This window comes from Strigops habroptila, chromosome 2, assembly GCF_004027225.2.
Source record: "Strigops habroptila isolate Jane chromosome 2, bStrHab1.2.pri, whole genome shotgun sequence".
Classification (NCBI taxonomy): Eukaryota; Metazoa; Chordata; class Aves; order Psittaciformes; family Psittacidae; genus Strigops; species Strigops habroptila.
Genome location: NC_044278.2, coordinates 107806991 through 107827476, shown reverse-complemented (window position 1 = coordinate 107827476; position 20486 = coordinate 107806991). Strand labels below are relative to the sequence as shown.

Sequence of the window (20486 nt, the reverse complement as noted above, 5' to 3'; positions counted from 1 at the left end):
AGGTCAGTTAAAACTAACCAAAGTCCAGGTCAACATATATTGAATACAAAAAACTTGCCAGGATTTTATCGCAATTTTCTATCCTCACCTTCTTTCAGACAGGCCAACCACAGCTTTTAATGTCTGTATTATTTTACCTGTTATCTTTTCATTATACCTTGCCTATTTCCATGTTTCCAGCTAAATGTCAGTTCCTACAGCTGAAATTTAATTTGAATTGTTAAACATATTCATTCTACCAGAGCTTTGAACATGAGTTTATGATTACTTGGAATATAGCTTGCCTCAGTGGGATGTAATAAATTAGTCTAATCATATGGTGAGTACTTACTTCATCCTGTGTTTGTTCCTGCTAGGAACTGAAATTGTCTCTGTAATTGTATGCAAATCCCTTCACCAGAATAATCAAAGGAAACCTATGTGTAGCTGCCTATCCTCCACAAGAGAAGCATAAAAGTAACCTAACTTTTAATTCTACTTAAATGAAAATTTGTATCTTCATATGTAAAATGTAGGTACAAAACATAAGAACTTAAATTAAAAGGCAGGTGAGTAGCAGATACTTTGCTAATACTGCAGGCTGCTTTTAGTCCTGCTTTTCTATATATGCACATATATATATTTTTTTTTATATATATGTTAACAGTGTTCATGGCATCGTGGTTTAATCCCAAAACCAGAACACACAGCACTGAACCTGAGAAATAGTAATGTCGTGATTTTTCATTTTAAACATGGGGCAATTTCTTCTCCCCTGAAAATACATGAGACAGATGATAAGAGGTTTTATGAATAGCCTTCAGAATGTGCCTGTTTCCCTCCACTGCCTGCAGAAGGATACTGGAGTAACTAGCTCAGATTTAGCCATTGAAATTTCAGTTGAGATAAATTCTTCAAGTCTATTACTCCAAGGCATGTTTTATATATTGGCCTCAAATCATTCTGATCTACTTCTTTGAACTCTGTCAAATATTTTAGCATTCATTTTTTTAATGTGGACACCAGAAAGAGATTTAGTCATATAGGAGTAGTCTAGTGTCCTCTGTGAAGATCACAACATTATTCTAGCCTTTCTCTTCCATGTTTCTCCATTCAAGTATCTAGATGTTTCACCAGCTGGCTTACTCATAGCATCTCTGGAAAAGATCAGTTCTGTGTATCTACGACCATCATAGTGTCATATGACCATCTGTGAAGACACTCAAGTGAGGCAAGGTTATTAAGTGCCTTTTGCCCCATCATTTCTTTTCAGAGAAGGGGTGAGAAGAGGGAGAAGGGGGAAGAACAAGCTCAAACAATCTCTGTTTTTTCATTTACCTCCTTTGAAAAGTCAGTCACTTCTTTGCATGCTGTTTTGCACAGATTCATATAAGGTATTTACATATATACATACATATACATATTTACTTGTATGTACATATATATGTATGCTTGTAATGTCCTGGAGCATTTAGAAGAACTTACTAAAATGTTTTCTCAACTTTTTTTTTTCTTGTAGGATTATGTTCTTTTAAAGAAACTCTTGATTCTAAGCCATTTTCAGGATTTAGTGCAGTCCCTCAGATGAAGTGCCAGGGAGATGCAACATTATCCAATGTCGTAGCATCATAGAATCATTTAGGTTAGAAAAGATCTTTAAGATCATCCAGCTGCAAACCCAGTACTGCTAAGTCCACCACTAAACCATTTCCATAAGTGCCACATCTACACATCTTTTAAATACCTCCAGGGATGGTAACTCAACCATTTCCCTGAGCAGCCTGTTCCAATGCTTGACAACCCTTTCAGGGAAGAAATTTTACCTAATGTCCAATCTAAACCTCCCCTGGTGCAACTTAAGGATGTTTCCTCTTGTCCTATTGCTTGTTACTTGGGAGAAGAGACTGACCCCCACCTAACTACAAGCTCAGGTAGCTTTAGAGAGCAGTAAGATCTCTTCTGAGCCTCTTTTTCTCCACAATAAACAACTCCAGTTCCCTCAGCTGCTCCTCATCAGATTTGTGCCCCAGACCCTTCACCAGCTTTGTTGCCCTTCTGTGGAAACGCTGCAGCACCTCAATGTCTTTCTTGTCATGAGGGGCACAAAACTGAGCACAGTATCCGAGCTGCAACCTCACCAGTGTTGAGTGCTTTAATCTTAGTACTCTCTGACACGGTTCTTTTAGATGTTGTTTACACAAAGGTATACATACAATTGTATACTATCACAGGGCAAACAAAATCCTATTAAATTGAGAGTAGAGAGGTAATTTGTTGGGAAGTGAGCAATTTCTGGGGAATAGCTTTGTGTCAATGAAGATATTGTGTAAGAAAGATAATTTATTAGTATCAACATTACAGACTATAGGTTTTGTTGAAATGAAGAATTTTGGCTTTAAGGCATTGCACTGAAGAAGAAAGTTTAAGCTACAATGCATAAAAGCAAGGAATATTTACAACTAAGTTGGATATTTGTGAAATAAATAGGAAGAAGAAGAAGAAAGAAAAAGAGTAATAAGTAAATATTTACACATACTGTTTTTTTTTCCAAAATTAGTTCACTTTTTTGTTTTCTCTCCTTTTTTAAAAAATGCTGATACATGTTAACCCTAATGATAGGCCCAAGACAACAGATAATTAGTTATTCAAAGAAACTATGTAGCCTCTCTAGTTCCTTTAAAATGCTGATCTGACAGAGAGGAAGCCTAACACCTACTTCCCCCCTCCCCATCCTTCTTTACCACTCAGTGGCTGAATTGTTGGTTTTTTTAAGGTAATAGGTTCTGATAACACTGTAATTACATACAGTTTATGATTTTGCATTCAAAGTTCTGTAGTAAAAATTTGCTAAGAATGTGGCTTCCTTGCTGCTTATAAACTTCAGAGAAGCCAAAGACTTCACACCTGAGTCAGTTCTAGCTGAACCCTTTGGCATAGCTAAATAATAGACAAATAAAAGCAAAGAAATACAGAAAGCTTGCAACATACCTAAATGTACATTTGGCATATATCTGTATGTGTGCTTGGATGTATTCATCTCTATGCATGCATGTCTTAAGAAGGGTTACTGGACTTCAACGTTAGTTTCAAGGCATTTAGCGAAGAGGGAAGGGTGTTGCTTTCTGAGAACTGTGAAAGCACACGCAAAACTATCAGACTGCCTTCAAAACTAGTGCTTTTCTTTAGTCCCTCTCAAGTTTAGACTTATCTTTATCACTTGGCATTTTGGTGAGACACCTTTACAGCGTATTTCCTATGAAGGTTTCAGACTCTGAAATGCAAAGAAGGGGAAAAATATTGCTGCAGAGTGAGTGTAGCATAAACGGGATCTGTCATAGCCTGAATTTTTGATCATGAATTCCCATTGTGGAGTAAACCAAACCTCCTCCCATGTGCTCACTGAAAGCACATAACTTACATGGCATTAAGACTTTTTTTTTTTTTTTTAAGTCATGATTGAAATATATTAACAGCATTTTCCTCCTTAGGAAAGAAGGATTATTAAATACTGCAGATGAAGTTGCACAGGTACCAGTCTTTACAGGATTAAGGGAGAGAAGGACAGAAAGTCTGACCATAAACCACTGCTACAGCTTGTTTTGGAGGTCTTGCAGCACTGCGAAAATATTCAAGGTCATAGATCTCAGGGAGGTGGGAAACATAAATTCAGAACCTAAAAGTAGTTTCCTTTATCATCAAATACTTTGAAAACTTTGGGGTAAAATAGTGATACAGGAGATGGCCCATTGCATCCATTTTTCTCTCAGTTTTGTTTCAGAACCATCTGTAACAAAGTTATCCTGATGATTAATAGTATAGGTGACAATTCACAACCTACATCGTAAGAGATATATTTGAAAGTACATAGAATTTGGAAAGCTAACTAAACGAATCATGGATATTTTTCAGTAAAAATTATGTGAGATAAAGCAAATTTCTTTCTGTTAAAAGTAACATTTTGTAGACATTGGAGAAAAAAATAGGTGCCTCATTCTAATACGATTTTTTACACAGCTTGCATGAAATTTTTCTAAATGAGTGTATTAGGTTTGAATGGCAAGGTTTTGGTAGCAAGGGGCTACAGGGGTGGCTTCTGTGAGAATGTGCTAGAAGCTTCCCCCATCTCTGACAGAGCCAGTGCCACCCAGCTCCAAGATGGACCCACCACTGGCCAAGGCTGAGCTCATCAGGGATGGATAACATAGTTAAGAATGGGGAAAGGAGCAGTTGCAGCTGGGGAGGAGAGTGAGAATATGTGAGAGAAACAACTGCAGACACCAAGGCCAGTGCAGAAGGAGGCAGGAGCAGAAATTCCCCTGCAGGCCATGGGACAGACCATGGTGAGGCAGGCTGTGTACCTGCAACATATGGCGGTCTATGGCAGAGCAGATATCCACCCACAGCCCGTGGAGGACCCCATGCCAGAGCAGGGGGATGCCCCTGTCCCATGGGAAGCTTGCACTGGAGCAGGGGGCCCACGCTGGAGCAGCCTGTTCCTGGAGGACTGCATCTGTGGAAGGGACCCACACTGGAGCAGTTCATGAAGAACTGCAGCCTGTGGGAAGGACACACGTTGGAGAAGTTCGTGGAGGACTGTCTCCCATAGGAGGGACCCCACACTGGAGCAGGGGAAGAGTGTGAGGAGTCCTCCTCTGAGGAGGAAGGAGTGGAAGAAATAACATGTGATGAACTGATGGCAACCTCAATTCCCCATCCCCCTGGGCTGCTATGGGGGAGGAGGTAGAGAAATCAGGGGTGAAATTAAGCCCAGGAGGAAGGGAGGCATGGGGCAAAGGTGTCTTAAGACTTAGTTTTTATTTCTCATTATGCTACTCTGATTTGATTGGTAATAAATAAAACTAATTTCCCCAAGTCAAGTGTTTTGCCCATGATGGTTAATTGCTAAGTGATCTCTCCCTGTCCTTATCTCAACCCACGAACCTTTTGTCATATTTTTCTATACACACACACCACCCAGTTGAGGACAGAAGTGATAGAGTGGCTTGATGGGCACAAGTGAACCCATCACAATGAGCTAAAGAATTTTTGTCTTGATGAAATTTCTAGATGTGTAAAACATTGGTCACACACTTGAACTGAGAAAGAAGTATATGAGGTGCATTGTCAAATGAGGAGGTACTAGTAGTGATCCATTCTGCTTGAAGTTTTTCCCAGCATCTTTGTTGATGACTTGGACAAAGAAATACAGAATACATTCGTTAAACTTGCAGATGATTAAAAAAATTGAAAGGATTGTGTGTACTTTGGAATACATTTTAAAAACATATCACACTTTCACCAATGCACTTCAGGAAAGACTTGGATCCCAACTGCAACATATCCAGAGGAAACCAAGGAAAATTGTCAGACTCTAGACTAAAACATGTTCCACAAGGAAAATCTGAAAGAATCATGTTTCAGCAAGAGAAAAGCAGACAGAAAAGAAATGAAACAGCAGCCTTCAGTTATGTAAAGGAATGCTTTAAAGAAAAAGAGAACAAACTGTTCTCCAGGTCTACTAGAGATAGGACAAGAATGAGTGGCTTTAAATTGTGCCAGGGGAGACTTAGGTTTGACTTTAGGAAACATCTCCTAATGATAAGGATAATTAAGCAATGAATATATTACATAGGAAGTTACAGAATCCTCTTTAGAGGATTTTAAGGACAAAGATAGATATCTGTGTAGAACAATTTAAATATAATTTATCTGTCTTGGGGGATGGAGGGATAGAGAGGAATAGATGGGTTTATTTCTTGAGTTCTCTGTTTTATTTTCCAATGTATGTGTCATTTCTGTGAATTAGACCAAAGTAGGACTGAGAACACACCTATAGTTCTAGCTTCCATTCTGTTGTCTAAATTGACCTCTTTGTATGTACTTTTTGTTGAATATTCTCACTCCAACTCCAAATGCAGGGAAAATTGGGCATATGAATGAGTTATCGTATGTCAAAGGTTATACAATGGAGCTTGTAAATCTTATTGGTTGTGTTCGAGTTCTTGAAGCTCTTCAAACCAAATATTTGAAGCAACAGCATATATTAATTAAAAAGGTATTAATCATGAGGAAAGGTAAAATATGCTGGAGTTTGAGTGGTTTGAGTTATTGGCTAAAGGTAAAATCGTGCATCACTCATACTATAAATTTGTTGTATGTTTATGATCACTCTAGTGTTTTGATTCATCTTACCAAGATTTGGCTACATAAATGGTAGGTATTTTTACTAAGCCTCATGTCTAAACTCCTTCAGTATTCCTTGAAGAAAGAAAAAAACACCTCTGAGATAGGTATCTAAGAGCAAAACGTGCCTTTTTATGGGATATATGTCTCTCCTTTGAAAGCTTGGATGATTAACTTAGACAGCTACTTTACAGACAGAGTTAAATTACATTAATCCAGTGCTGAATGTCAAATATATTGTCTTATCCATACCAAATGATTTGATTGTTTATTCTTCACTTCTGCTGTGTGTTGGATTTATAACAAATCTATTTCTTGTACTGGTCCCAATATGAATTCTGATAGGTGAAGGTAGATTGAATAAAATAGCTCCAGCATTTGGGAATGGCATCAATTCCTATTTGAAGGTTAATTGGACCAGAAAGAGAAGAAAATTAATTTATGTTTCAGTAAAATACAGTAATAATATGTAAATATTGCATCCTTTTCATCATAGAAAATTACTAAGTTACTTCCTGCACAATAGTTCCAAACCAGGAATTACTACTGGGAGTGCTGCTGTTTTGAGCAAGCAGTCACTTTGCTATCTGTCTCCTAGCAAGAATATCAGGAATGATTGCTTGTGCTTAGAGGAGTGGGCAAAATGTTTTTCCAGAATGAAAAGACTGCTGGAAGATGAAAGTTACTCATATTTAATTACAATGCTGTAATTGATCACTTAAATATTTCCGGTGAAAGCAAGCAAGCAAGAAGAAAAAGTAAAGCTAAAAGGAAAGAAAAGGAAACAAGCCAACCATGTGCATTCCAGCAGAAAAATAAGTCAAGAAAATGCTCCTCTGTGTCTTTAGTTTATTCTGAACACACTGAAGAGATTTAGATATCAGATTTTAGTTTTCATTTAAATGGAAATAAATGAAATTAAGTCATTGACTGCTGAAACAAAATTGGGTAGGGGAAAGTCTGGCTGGTACAGCAGAAGACAAATAAAAAAACCTGAAAGGCCACTGAACTTTTAAAAACAAAAAGTTTACTTGTTATTTCAGCTACTTGGGTGAGGGATGGTTGTATAAAGGGTCCAATTACAGCAGTGTGGCAGTGACTAGGAGGAATCCTAGATTAGACTCCCAAATGCCTGCACTTACAACGTTTTCTTAAATACCAAAATTGCTCAAGTGATTTGCACTCTTTGGCTTCCAGAAGATATATAAGTCTCTCTGAAGAGGTCCTAATATCTCTCCAAGCAGATATAAGACCAGGTGCACATCTGGCATTGTTTTTAAGTGGCTGATGCATTTTGCAATGGAAAAATGCCTATGGAGTGTGGAATGAGGGAAGGAAGGTTAAAAAATATCTGAGATGTTATTTGTAATGTATTTAGCTGTAGTATCAACCCAAATATGTAGACTTTCTGCAGTAGACATCTCCAGCTCTCATTTTACAGGAGAAAAATAGCGTAAGTTTTCATTTTTATGTTTGAGTTTTGGTTTTTGTTTTGTTTTGTTTTTCCAATATGATGACTGTATGGTATCTTTTTGAAAAAAAAAAAGAAAAAAAAAAAAATAGCAGTGTTAGAACATCACAATTCCACCTGACCAGAGAACAGAAAAGCAAGAAGAGAAGGTGTCAAGAAAATAAAATCTTTGCAGATTTTCCCAGTCTCTGGTTTGGTTCCAGTATATTGAAATGGAATTTGAACTACTGGTCCTTAAGCAGTTGTCAATAGTATCTGTATTTGAGCAATGACCTACAAAAAGCAGTTGGCAGATTCCTCATCCCAGGTCATTTGCAGACTACAATTCCCTGTAATTGTAGTCCCATAAAGAGGAAAAAGAAGCTATTCTTGCATATGTTCTTGCATATAGCATCCTTCAGGGACTTAATCCCTGTTTGCAGGCAGTCGTATTGGTGTTTTATCTTTCTTACAGATTTGTTAACAAAAAACCTGAAAACACAAAAAACCCAAAATCACAACTAACCAACCAAATAAGCAACAAAACACACTCCAGGAAGAACTGAGAGCATGTTGATACAGACTTCAGGCTTCAACTGGTTATGTTTGAGCATGACAATTTGTATTTTCTGAATTTTCTCATAAGTGAATTATCTGCATTTCAGGTTTTAATTAGTTGGTGAGGAAGGGTGAGAACTTACCTTACTCTTTTTTTATTGGCCGAGTCCTAAACATTGATTATATATCTCAGTTGATATGAGTTAGCCTGGGTGTTGTTTTTTTTTTTTTTAGTTTGATTTTATGCAACAAATAGTATTCCAACATACATGGGATGGAATGTATTCCAGAAAATGAATCATTCATCTGTCCGTAGCACAACTGAGGGTAAATATCAGACAACCAGAAAATAAATAACTTTTAGACAACAGCTGTAAGATTCATGTCTGCTGTCTTGGGCAAACATCTTTCTGAAGTGTAAGAGTTTTGTCTAAATAGGTATGCTGCACTCAGTTTCTGAGAATTACCCTAGGTTAGTTTCAGAAATTTTGCTTTATAAAATATTTGCTGCACTGCATACAACTAATGTTTTTCCCTGTCAGCTGTAGCCAATTATTTTGGACAAATAAGCATTCTCCTCAGCATGTCTAATTTTTATGCCAACTGAGCCTATGAATGCCTTTATTCATTCTGTGTAAACTCCACCCTTGTCGGTCTCTTATATTAAAAATTGTTCTTGCATACTGAGTAGATGACTATGCCACTGATTGCTTGCACAGGGATTCTGAACTCTTCTGATGGAGATGTTGCACCATATCCAGTTACTACCATTTAACTGTATTATGCTATATGTGAAAGACATGCTAACATGAAAACCCACGTTCAAGTGCCAGCTACTGACAAGATCCTACAGAAGCTTCAGATGCCTAAATGAAGGCAGTTGCTAATGAAATGTGGCAAGTCAAACCTTGATCCAAGGTAGAAGAAAAGCTTTTCTATTTAGTTGTCTGATATTTGTCATGCTTTATGCTAGGATAAATTGCCAGTTTGATCAAAACACATCTTAGTAAGTTGTCCAAGCGAAATACAAAAGGAATGAAGGGATGTCAATTGTGGTTTCAAACACCATTCATTCTGAATCAAAGAAGATGTTAATTTGTGTCAGGAAGCTGAATTAAGTAAATGTTGACTGCCTTTGTAGCAAAGATCAAGTCAAAGTTACAGTGTAATGAAGCAGGAACCCCTGTAACACTGGAGTAGTTTTAATGTATATCTATATATGGAAATGAATAGGAAATGAAGCAAGAAATACGGTGTTTGGGAAAGAATCTTGTCATGATTTGCAGAGATAATTACAGTCAAAAAGGAGATTGAATATAGCAACAGGAAAAGCAGAATAATTATGCAGCAATTAACAGGAAATCTGTATGGTTCTTTGAAAAAAATAACAGTCATTGGGTTAAAAATATATGCTGAGTACAGAAATGTTTTAATACTCAATACATCAAGCATTTTAATTCATTTCCTAAGTTAAACTACTGTTTCGTAAAATACATCTCATTTATAAGATAAAATATGCATTTTACATATTCACTATAATTGTTTTTATTTTTATGTTAAATATGTCATCTGAATTGAAGAAAAAATAATAGATGTTCGTTTTGGAGTGCGGGTGCATCATGTCATAATGATAAGGAGGTACGGATTTTAAGTTAATATTTCAGGGACTGCAAATGCCACAGGAGTCCGCAGAAAAATAGCTACTCCTAGATTTCCAAGAGAAATCTCATGTGTCCCAAAATCTTCATATTCTGATAAAGCTATTGTCTACTTTTATTCTACTGGAGGCAAAATGGGGTTTTGTAGGTCTTCTGATAATTAGTTAGCAACAGCACACTCAAAAGTACTCTTCATGAAATGTAACTTAGAAAGATTCCTCTTTCAATCTCTGGGAATGCCTGATAGTGCTTTTTACAGGGAATCTGTCACACAGTGGCATCTTCAGGTGCATTAAAATGACAGCTGGAGGTCACTGCGCTCGGGCATGGGACCCTCTTGTTGAAGTTATGTGTAGTCTCATAACTAAAGATAGTTTTCAAGAGGTGAATTTTTTCGTTTAAAGCTACTGGGGAAAATTCAGCCAGATAATGAGTAAAAAGCCACAATATTTTGTGTTGTGACTCTAGATAGGGGGACCTTGTCTGAATTGCATGATTTGTATAAATAAATGAAAAATGAATTCTTTTTAAGAAGCACCAAAAACTCCTTGGATTAAATGTTGTTAAAAAAACAACAACAACAACAAAGGCAAAGCATTTGAATATCTAACATGGTGCTTTTGTAGTATGCAAATACTTATGATGTATGCAAATACTTATGATGTATGAGTAGGCTCATATTTTTTCTTTGCTGTGTTGAACTGCCCAGATACAGAAACCTGTACAAAACCAGTCTGAGAAGCTGAATGCTTGACTGGAAGAGTCTGTGTTTGTAAGTCATATGAAGATTATCCATAATGCTGAGAATCATTCCAAGCAATCTGATCACAGCACTGGTAATTGTTGTTAACTGCATACTGTGCACTGATCACAGCTAGCAGCATAGGTAGGGACACAGGCAGTCTCTTATTCCCTTCCCTGCAGGAACAAATATTAAGAGACATAATATTGATTAAGACAGTTCCTATTCAAAAGAATGCATTGGTTATGTTACTAGTGTATTGTATCCTTTTCTTTTAGGTTATTCAATACTTCAAGCTATTATGGAAAAAGCAGGACAAAATAGCTGGCAAGTCAGTGCCATCTGTGTGGAGAACTTTAATGATGCCAGCTACAGGAGGCTTTTAGAAGATCTGGACCGAAGGCAAGAAAAGAAATTTGTAATAGACTGTGAAATAGAGAGGCTTCAGAATCTCTTAGAACAGGTAATACCTGCTTTAAATGTCACTGTAAGCACATTACTGAAACTCCAGATGAGATACCATTGTGCATTTTGTTTTGTTTATTTTTTCAATGGAAATGAGATTGCTTGCTCTTTCTTTTTGTTTTTCTTCAAGGGCTTGTATTTGTACATCCACTTGCCTGCTCCTGTTTTCTTTTCCTATATAATTCTTAACAGGTAGCACATCACTGCAGTGAATCCCCCTCCCTTTCAGACTCATCAGGTCTGCAGGTGAAGGGTGCCAGCAGTCAGGGCAGCTGCATGTTTGGCCCCACATTGCAGCACCTCCACGCCTGATACATGCTGCATCAGGGTCTTAGGACTGGCGGAACAGCATTGTGTTGCTGAACTGCCAAGATGCCCTCAGTCCATACCTTCATGGCGGTAAAGTTTTGTTTGATGGAAAAAAAATCCAGTTTTTTTGTGAATAGTATTACTTTCTATTTGTGAATAGTATTAGTTTCTATTCACAAAAAACCTGGATGGTTTTTTCCATCGAACAAAACTTTACCGCCATGGAGGTATGGACTGTGCAAGTGCCACAGGAGTCAGCAGAAAAATAGCTACTCCTAGATTTCCAAGAGAAATCTTATGTGTCCTAAAACCAGGATTCAGTATTACTTTCTATTCACCAAATAGAACATATGGTGAGCTGCTGAACATCTTTGTTAACAACACGGACAGTGCACCATGAGTGCACCCTCAGCAAGTTTGCCAATGGCACCAAGCTGTGTGGTGCAGTTGACATGCTGTTGGGAAGGGATGCCATTCAGGGGAATTTTGACATGCTAGAGAGGTGGGCCAGTGTGAAACTTACTAATTTCAACAAGGCCAAGTGCAAAGTCCTGTACCTGGGTTGGGGCAATCCCAGGCATGAATACAGGCTGGTGGAGAATGGGTTGAGAGCAGCCCTGATGAGAAAGATGAGGTGTGGGTGGTTGGCAAGAAGCTCAACATGAGCCAACAGTGTACACTTGCAGCCCAGAAAGACAACTGTATGCTGGGCTGCATCGAAGGAGTGTGACCAGCAGGTCGAGGGAGGTGATTCTCTCCTTCTACTCCATTCTTGTGTGACCCCATCTAGTGTACTGCGTCCAGCTCTGGGGGCAACAACATAATAAGAAGGATGTGGACCTGCTTGAGTGAGTCGGAAGGAGGCCACGAAGATGCTCAGAGGGCTGGAGCACCTCTCCTGTGAAGAAAGGCTGAGAGAGTTGGGCTCGTTCAGCCTAGAGAAGAGAAGGCTCCAGGGTATTGGAAGGGGACTTACAAGAAATCTAGAGGGGGACTTTTTAGAAGGGTATGTAGTGATAGGGCAAGGGGGAATGGCTTTAAACTGCAAGAAGGTAGATTTAGATTAGATGTTAGGAAGAATGTGAGGGTGATAAAACACTGGAACAGGTTTTCCAGAGAAGTTGTGGCTGCCCCATCCCTGGAAGTGTTCAAAGCCAGGTTGTATGGGGCTTAGAGTAACCTAGTCCAATGGAAGGTGTCTCTGCCCATTGCAGGGGGTGAAGGAAATGGATGAGGTCCTCAAGACACTCTATGATTCTATGAAATACCATAGGCCATATATTTCTAGTCATAAAATGCTTTAAAATTATTACTGCACATATTTAAACTGATAGTTTTATTACCTTAGCGGACTATTTACGAGCATGAAGAACAGTAGAATAAAGGTGCTGTTGAACTGAGAATAAAGGTAAGGTTCTTCCGTCAGTTATTTATGGAAAGCTGCTATTAGATAAAGAAAATACTGGGCCAGACAGACTGGCTTGTGCTGGATAGTGCTTACATGAGTATATAAAGTGAATATAAAATCCTGCTGCTGCGATGTGGCAAATCTGTGTAGTGCTTATGTACAAGCTCTTTCTTAAATGATGGAAAAAATAAAGAAATGCTTTGAAAGGAGCATTTTGTCAAATGATGGGAAAATAACTTGGGTTAACTGTCTGCTTCTTGCATGATCCCATGTATTATGCTGATGTGGTGGTGCAGGTGCACCATTCGGTACCTGCTGCTGCTGCTGCAGGAATTGCAGGGAATGAATGCCATCTACTGGTGGTCGATCCTCCACCGCCACTCTGCTTTTCTTTGCTAGTGCATTTATTTTGAAGATTTTTTGCAAAAATGGTCATGATGGGTCTGCTACCAAAGTCACGGAAATAAGCAATGTTTTTTGTGATACAGAAATGCAAAAATAATATTTATAGAAATGTATACGTCAATTTTGCTTTTACTGGCAGAAGATAAAGAGGGAAACTGAGAATTAATGGCATGGCTGATTTAACAAGGACTTTTTCTATGGCTGCTGCCAAGAGAGGAATAGATGATGCCATATTGCTATAGATATTCTTTTGGCCATTTTTTTTTTTATTCTGAATGCCATTATGTTTTGGCAGATGCTTTCTACAGCTTATAATGAGATCCTCCCGCAGTTCAGCCTGTGTGGTAGTAAAACACAACATGCATTTCAGGGCCTTTTAAAATACATTGAGAAAAGTAATTTCTCTCTCAGCTCTATGTGTTTGCCCATGTGTATGTACCTGATTTCTTTTACATGCCATACAAATGTGACTTAGATAAAGTATGCTATATTACCATACGCCTTGAGATACACCTACCATCCTGTGTAGGTGTATCTACTGAGAGTCCACTCAGTTTCAAAGCAAAATGAAGTCACACAGTACACATTTACGTTTCTATGATCTCATGTGTACGTTTTATTTGCTACCAGGAGCTCTTACTCGTTCTCCTTCCAGATTGGCACCTGCATAGTCAGTTCATACAGGTCTGGATTTTGCGTGTCTAAAATAGGTACTGAATGCAGGCTTGTTAAGTCATAAAAAGGAAGCGCCTGGCCTCAGCAGTCTGAATCAGATGGGGTGAGTTTGGTGAACACATTTACAGGGCAAGCACAAAAGTAAATTGAGACCTCTTTCCATTAACTGCGGCGGGAGAGTGGAGGGTAGGAGTGAACACCTAACTTCATAGATCGGTTTGAGTTGGAAGGGACCTTAAAGATCATCTAGTTCTAACTTTTCAACATACCTGTATCTTTGTTAGTCATACAAGCACTTTTTGGAAGTGATTCATCTGGCTACTGTCTAATTTGGGGCAGAAGTGACCTTTTCTGTACTTGTGCTGGTGTTTATTCACACCTAAGTGTAAAGCCTTGCCCTTAAATCTGTGCTAATGAAGTGAGAGGAACTGGTTTGTGGGTTTTTTCTTTTTTTCAATAGTGACTGCCCATATATTTTTATTTACTCTTTACCTAATTAAATTGTAATTCATATATTTCAGAATATTTTTGTAATTTTCCCAGATCATGTGAATTCTCTTCTTCCCCAACATGCCTGGGGATCCTCTCCATCCTTCCAAAGAAGGGTCGCTGTACAAGCAGGAATGGCATTATAGCCAGGCTACAAAGTATGCAGAATAACTGCAGCTTTACTCTCCATTGTGAAGGTCCTGCTCGTCCTAGACAGGCTGACATCCAAGTAGGGCTGGGGTGCTGATTTGGGCCACCAAAATGAAAGCACTTTTCTTTCAGATTTAAAGTGCTTCTTAAGAATGTGCAGTCAGAAACAGTCTCAGACACAAAAACATTTAGTCTGCCAAAAATGGGATTGAAGAAAAAAGAGTCTAGCCCAATGTAAAAAATGCAAAATAACAGCCATTTTAAAATATCAGCCATTGACTTTTCTCCTTTGCATGAAATCTTTAATAACCTGTAGCAGACAGGTAAGGTGGCTTCACAAATGGGCTAAAAGTTGGCATGCTCTTCCCTGCATACACAGAGGAATTGATTAAGCTTCAGTGGCTCTAATTAACTTCTTTCCTGCCTAGTTCTTCTGTAATTGAGAGCCTAAGTTCTGACTATACTGTAATACTTTGCAATGTACAAGTAAATGTTCTGCAGAACATTTAGGAAAAGTAATTAAATCTCAGTAATGAGATCGTAACTCAAACTGCTTTGCCCTTAAATCTATGCTAATGAAGGGAGAAAAGCTGGCTTGTGGGCTTGTGGGTTTCTTCTCAAGTGACTGCCCATATATATGCACATTCACACTTCTCATGACTGTGGACCTCAAGCAGTGAAGATTGGAGACTTTTTCACGGGCTGTGTTCAAAAAGTGAGCTCATGCGCTGCTCTCCTACCCCCACCACTTATCTGACCTCGTGTCTTCTGCTCGCTGTCCTCTCCCAGCTGAGAAAATCCGCAGCTTGCTGTTTTCTCACTTCTTGTGCAACTCTCACTATTTTCTATTTCTTTTTGTCTCCTGTATTTTTCTTAAGTTCATTAATTTTTCTCATTTATTTTCTCCTCTCTATGTGCTTTGGTGTGTGTAGAAGCTGCCTTCACACTCCATACCTGAGGCTTGTCTTCAGATAAAATTTTTCTCCTGGAACCCAATGACTTACCTGAAATCCAGACTCCCTCTTTGCACAACCCAGCATGTGCATTTTTCATCACATAATCTTCCTTTCAGCTTTTTATGTTGCCATGATGAGGTTGATATTTTGGGCAAGGGCCAAACCTGTACTCCTTTTAAGGGTGAAGTATAGAGAGATGGAGTTTCATTTTCAGATTTCTGTTCTAGAAAGTAAGAGTAGGGCCAGCATTAAATTCAAAAGATGTATTCAGCCCAAGTGTTTATATCTGATTTGCTTGGATTGCCCCCTCCTGTCTTAGCCTCAGAAAAGGTTTCAGATCTTAACTCTCAAGGCTGTGCCAAGACTTACAAGGCTGTGATGGTTTTCTTAATAAACCTATAGTCCTCTTCTTTGGTCATGCTCACCCACACAAGATGATACAGTCTTCAGTAGCAACTGGAGATATTTGGGGGTGATACCTTTTGCTTGGATTTTGTATTAGTACAGAGTTGGCATGGCTCAGCAACAAGCCCCGTTTAAGCACAACACTGGAGCAAGACATTGATTTCTGCAGGGTCACAGAGTTGTTGCTTCAATTCATCGATAAGACAGACAGTGTCTTCAGCCTATCTGAGTCAGTAGATCTCCACCTACTCTTGAGAATCTGATGTAACTTAAACATGCCAAGATAATTTTAGCTCTTTTTCACACTTCATTCTCAGGATGGTGAAAGAACACCCTGCCTCCTTAATATCTTAAGGAAAACCTTTTTGTTAACCTATAAGTGAAGCTCCTCTGTACTCATCATGTAGACCTTAACATCCCGCAATCCCAGGCTCTGAAGGACAGACCACAAACATCAAGACTTTTGCTATAAAGTGTTTTGTTTATTTGGCCACTTTAAGTGGTTCACATGATTTGCGTTTGGAGACAGCAAGCAGGTCCTGACCCGTTTTAGTTCACCAGTGTAGACCTGGTATATGGATGAAAGTGTGGCTGTGAGCATGAACTGCTCCCTAGTCATGGCCTCTCAAGGTAGCCTTGGCAGTGCTGGCGCTTTAGGCAGCTCCGCAGTCCTTGACACAAGGGGATGCAATGCTTGAAATGACCACTGCTGCTCACACCCAGAAATAACTGTGCTGCAAAACACAGTTTACTGCAAAAGCAGTAGAATGAAGATGGAAGGTGTCACTGCCCATGGCACGGAGGTTGGAACTAGATGAGCTTTATGGTCCCCTCCACCTCAAACCATTATATGATTCTATGATTTTATGAAGGTCTACTTCATGTCAGCTTTCTCCAGAACTTCCAGAAGATGTGTTTCCATTTTGAAGAAAGCACATCTACTCAGTTATGGAGGACTCTTTATGCTTAACAGAATGTTTTTTAGAACCATGTAAGCGATCTCAATGAATCTGATTAATTATCTCCCCAGTTTACTTACCTGGCTCTTTGTTTCATCTGTTCATACACAGCCATAATAAAAATACGCCACATGAAATAAATAGATAGATAGATAGATAGATAATGACCAAAACCAACAATGATAGTCCTTTATTTGTATTGCATAAGTGACCAGAAACAGAGACAAAGCCCCATTTTCCTATGTGCATGAAATGGTTTTACCATTGTCTTTCCAGCTTACTGGGGCAAGATGATAGAAAAAAAGGAGCTAAAGCAAAGACAGAAAAAGATAAAATGACATGTCCACAGTTTTATGTAACAGATATTGCTTATATAGCAGAATGCATTTCTAGTGATGCATACTCTTCTGTCAAGGACCATTATGTCCTTGTTTATCAACATCCCTTTTTTCACGGCAGTTTCAGCAGGTGGTCTTTTAACAGCACAAAAATATTCTGTTTGAATCAAAGAATGAAAGTTGGTGAGAGAGACAGAAAATTCTCTGCTTGTGTGTCTCTTCTTTCCGAGTTGTGTTTCTAAAGTGCTGTGCTCCTCTGAATTCAATGCAAAGATCTTTCTGCTTAAGATGAAATGAATACTTGAAACACATTGTAGTGTTGTGATTTCCTTTTCTTACTGGCTAGTCCACTAATAGTGGCAGCAAGCAGTACAGCACCTGAATAGTCCAGGCCAAAGTCATTTACTACATATGATGCAGCAAGAATCAGGCCCATGTGTTTCTGTCGCTTTTTACTAGTTTCCCTCTTTTCTTACTCTTTCTTTTAGTTTATTTTTCCTTCCTGCATTCTAGAATAGTGTATCTATTTGGAGTTCTGGCTTATTCACCAAAAATAAAAAGTCAAGTCAGCCTAAAGAGAAAGGGTATATCTACCAAAATTAGAAAATCATTATTTTAATCTTATTATGCATTTACTGCATATCTATTTGAAATACAGAACACACGTTTCAAAATAAATATGCCTAAAAGTGAAATGTGGTTTTATTTATTATTGAGAAAGCCCAAACAAAGTTAATTACAGATGCCTGTTTAAGCTGAACTTATGAAACCCCAAGTCAGGCTTCCAAGTTAACAATTTTTTTTTCTCATATTATGTCTTCTCATTAGAATTTATTCATTGCTTAATTTGTATGAGTACAATCTAAAGCAATCCATAAGCTTCTTAAAACAGGAAGTAGTCAGGACTGATACACCCTTGGCATTCACAGGCTTTGTTCTTCTCTTAGACCACCACTACTACCAAAAGCACCATAAAAATCTCTTTCCCAAAAATGTACTGAGCAATCAAGAAATAGAAGTTACTATGACTAATCAAGAAAGATGTGCAAGTCAACAGTACCCATGCATCAGATAGGAGGTGTAGTGCCTGGGTGTTTCTTATCCTTTTGGTGGCAAAAACATACGGATCTCTGTTCTCCACCCAGCAGCCAGTATTAATAAGGACTGTACAGACTTGATGTCTTAGATGTCCTAGGTGTCTTAGACGATGTCTTAGAGGCATTGTCTTCCTTTCAAATACAGCTGAAGTTGCAAAATGGGTTAAAAACTATTTTATAGACAGCTCAGTAACACACATACGATTTCCTTAGGAAAGAGGACAAAAAACATATAGCAAAACACAGACATTTAAGGAAATATCATAATCACCCTCATCTGTTTTACTTGCATTTAATTAGTTGGAATAATTTGCCTTCAGTAAATACATGTCATAGATTTCTTTTGTTGTTTCTTAGTTTGCTAACTTGCAAGCAAGAGTGAGGTGTTCTAAATCAGTGGAATTGTGGTCAGATTTGAAGAATATCACAGAAGATAATTTTGAAGATTTCAGTGAAAACATATGTTATTTGTTCAACCACTGTATTTGTTCTTTTTACTCCTTCAGGCGCTAATAACACTTATTACTGTAGAAGCAGACTGTCATTTGCTCAGCCATAGCTGATCTCACAGCTATTACTTAAGTTTGTTCAGTGCTCAGAAATGTGCTCAAATAATACAATGAAGTCAATGCTCCAAATAGATTTTACAATTAAGCTGAAAAGTGAAGTATAAGAACCATTTAGATCATGATGGATAGTGTTGTTAACTAAAGACTTTTCTTTAGGCCCTTCATTGTTGTTTTTTTATTTCTTTCTGTGTTAATCTATATCAAAAGGACATTTAAAATTATAGAAAGAAGCTTTCAAAAACATGAAATGCTGAAGTTGGAAGTTAACAGTTACAGTCCCCTGTTTCTTTTTCTGCCAGAATTCTCATTTTCAGCACGTGTTAAACACTGCCAAGCAAATAAAGCACCAGAAAAAAATACTGGAGTCTTGGAGCTCTGAGATCTGTTTTTAGACAGATTTTGGACCCAGTTTTGAAATTCAGACTGTAAAGTACTGACATGAACAACTCTATTCTGTAAACAAAGTAACAGAATAATTGGGGTGACCTCTGAAGGCCATCTGGATACTCCCCCTGCTCACAGAGGCAAGCTTAGATTAGGTTACTCATCCAGTCAAACTTTGAAAACTTCCAAGGATGGAAATCCCACCACTCTTTTATGCCCAATGTCAGTATTTGTCTACCTCATGGTAAAAAAAAAAAAAAAAAAAATAATCCTTATATCTAGCTGGAATTTCTTGTCTTGCAACCTGTGTCCTTTGCCTTTTGTCCTATTCTTGTGCACCTCCAGGAAGAGTCTGATAACCTCTTCCCTATCACCATCCCATCGGGTATTTATACATACTACTAAGATCTGTCTGAGCCTTCTCTCTCTGGGCTGAACAGTCCCAGCTCTCTCAGCTTCCTTCATATGACAGATGCTTCAAGCCCAGTCACCTTCATGGCCCTGCTCTGGACCCACTCCGGTATGCCCATCTCTCTCTTGTACTGGGCAGCCCAACACTGGATCCAACATTCCAGATGGTGCCTCACCAGAGCTGAGCAGAGGAGAAAGATCACCTCCCTTGACCTGCTGGCAATACAGCCCAAGAGGCTGTTGGCTTTCTTTGCCATGAGAGTACATGACTGGCTCATGGTGAACTTGTCTACCAGAACCCCCAGGAGCTTTCCTGCAAAGCCTATTCCTTTACAGTGTGTGCCCAGCCTGTCCTGGTGTGTTTGTGGAGTCATGCTGAGCATCGGGCCACAAAATAAGGCACAGATCTACACAAATGAGCTCATTTGTTTCTCATTGCTCCATTTGCACACCTATAGGCAGCTCTTGAGATAAAAATACCGTATGAGTGGGTGAACTGTGTATCATCTTGTATTGAATCTTGCAAACCCATAATGTGTTTGCATCAGAAACAGCTAGAAGGAGTACCACAGTGATCGGATCAACCTCTGTGCTACTTGAAGTGACCACACAAAAAAAACCTTCAATAAGCTGGACAGCATGCTTCTCCAGTATTTTGGTTCCTCATTCTCTGCTACTAAATACTCTGCTACTTCTTCCTAATTCCTCATAGTCCTCTTGGGCAAATTTTTAATAGGAATTTAATTTAACCATGTCTCCATAATGACCTTCATGGAAAGCTTGGCGAAGCTGACTGAAAAACACAAACTAAATGTAATTGCATTTGCCTAGGATTTTTATGTTTACTTCTTTGTGAAAGAGAATATTGCTGCTCCTAATTTCTGTTTTCTCAGGCT

General features: G+C 38.5%; 1 protein-coding gene across 12 annotated transcripts in view; it reads left to right on the top strand.

Moving 5' to 3' along the window:
- The window catches only part of GRIA4 (glutamate ionotropic receptor AMPA type subunit 4), a 215589-nt gene that overhangs the window by 110748 nt on the left and 84355 nt on the right, over positions 1-20486 (top strand). For all 12 annotated transcript variants that reach the window (XR_003989982.2, XR_003989983.1, XM_030475921.1 and 9 more), the window contains exon 4: positions 10849-11033. Coding sequence is in view for 10 of the 12 variants with exons in the window: in XM_030475921.1 (XP_030331781.1) it covers positions 10849-11033 (185 nt within the window). In the remaining 2 variants the exon portion in view is untranslated. The remainder of the gene's footprint in view (positions 1-10848; positions 11034-20486) is intronic.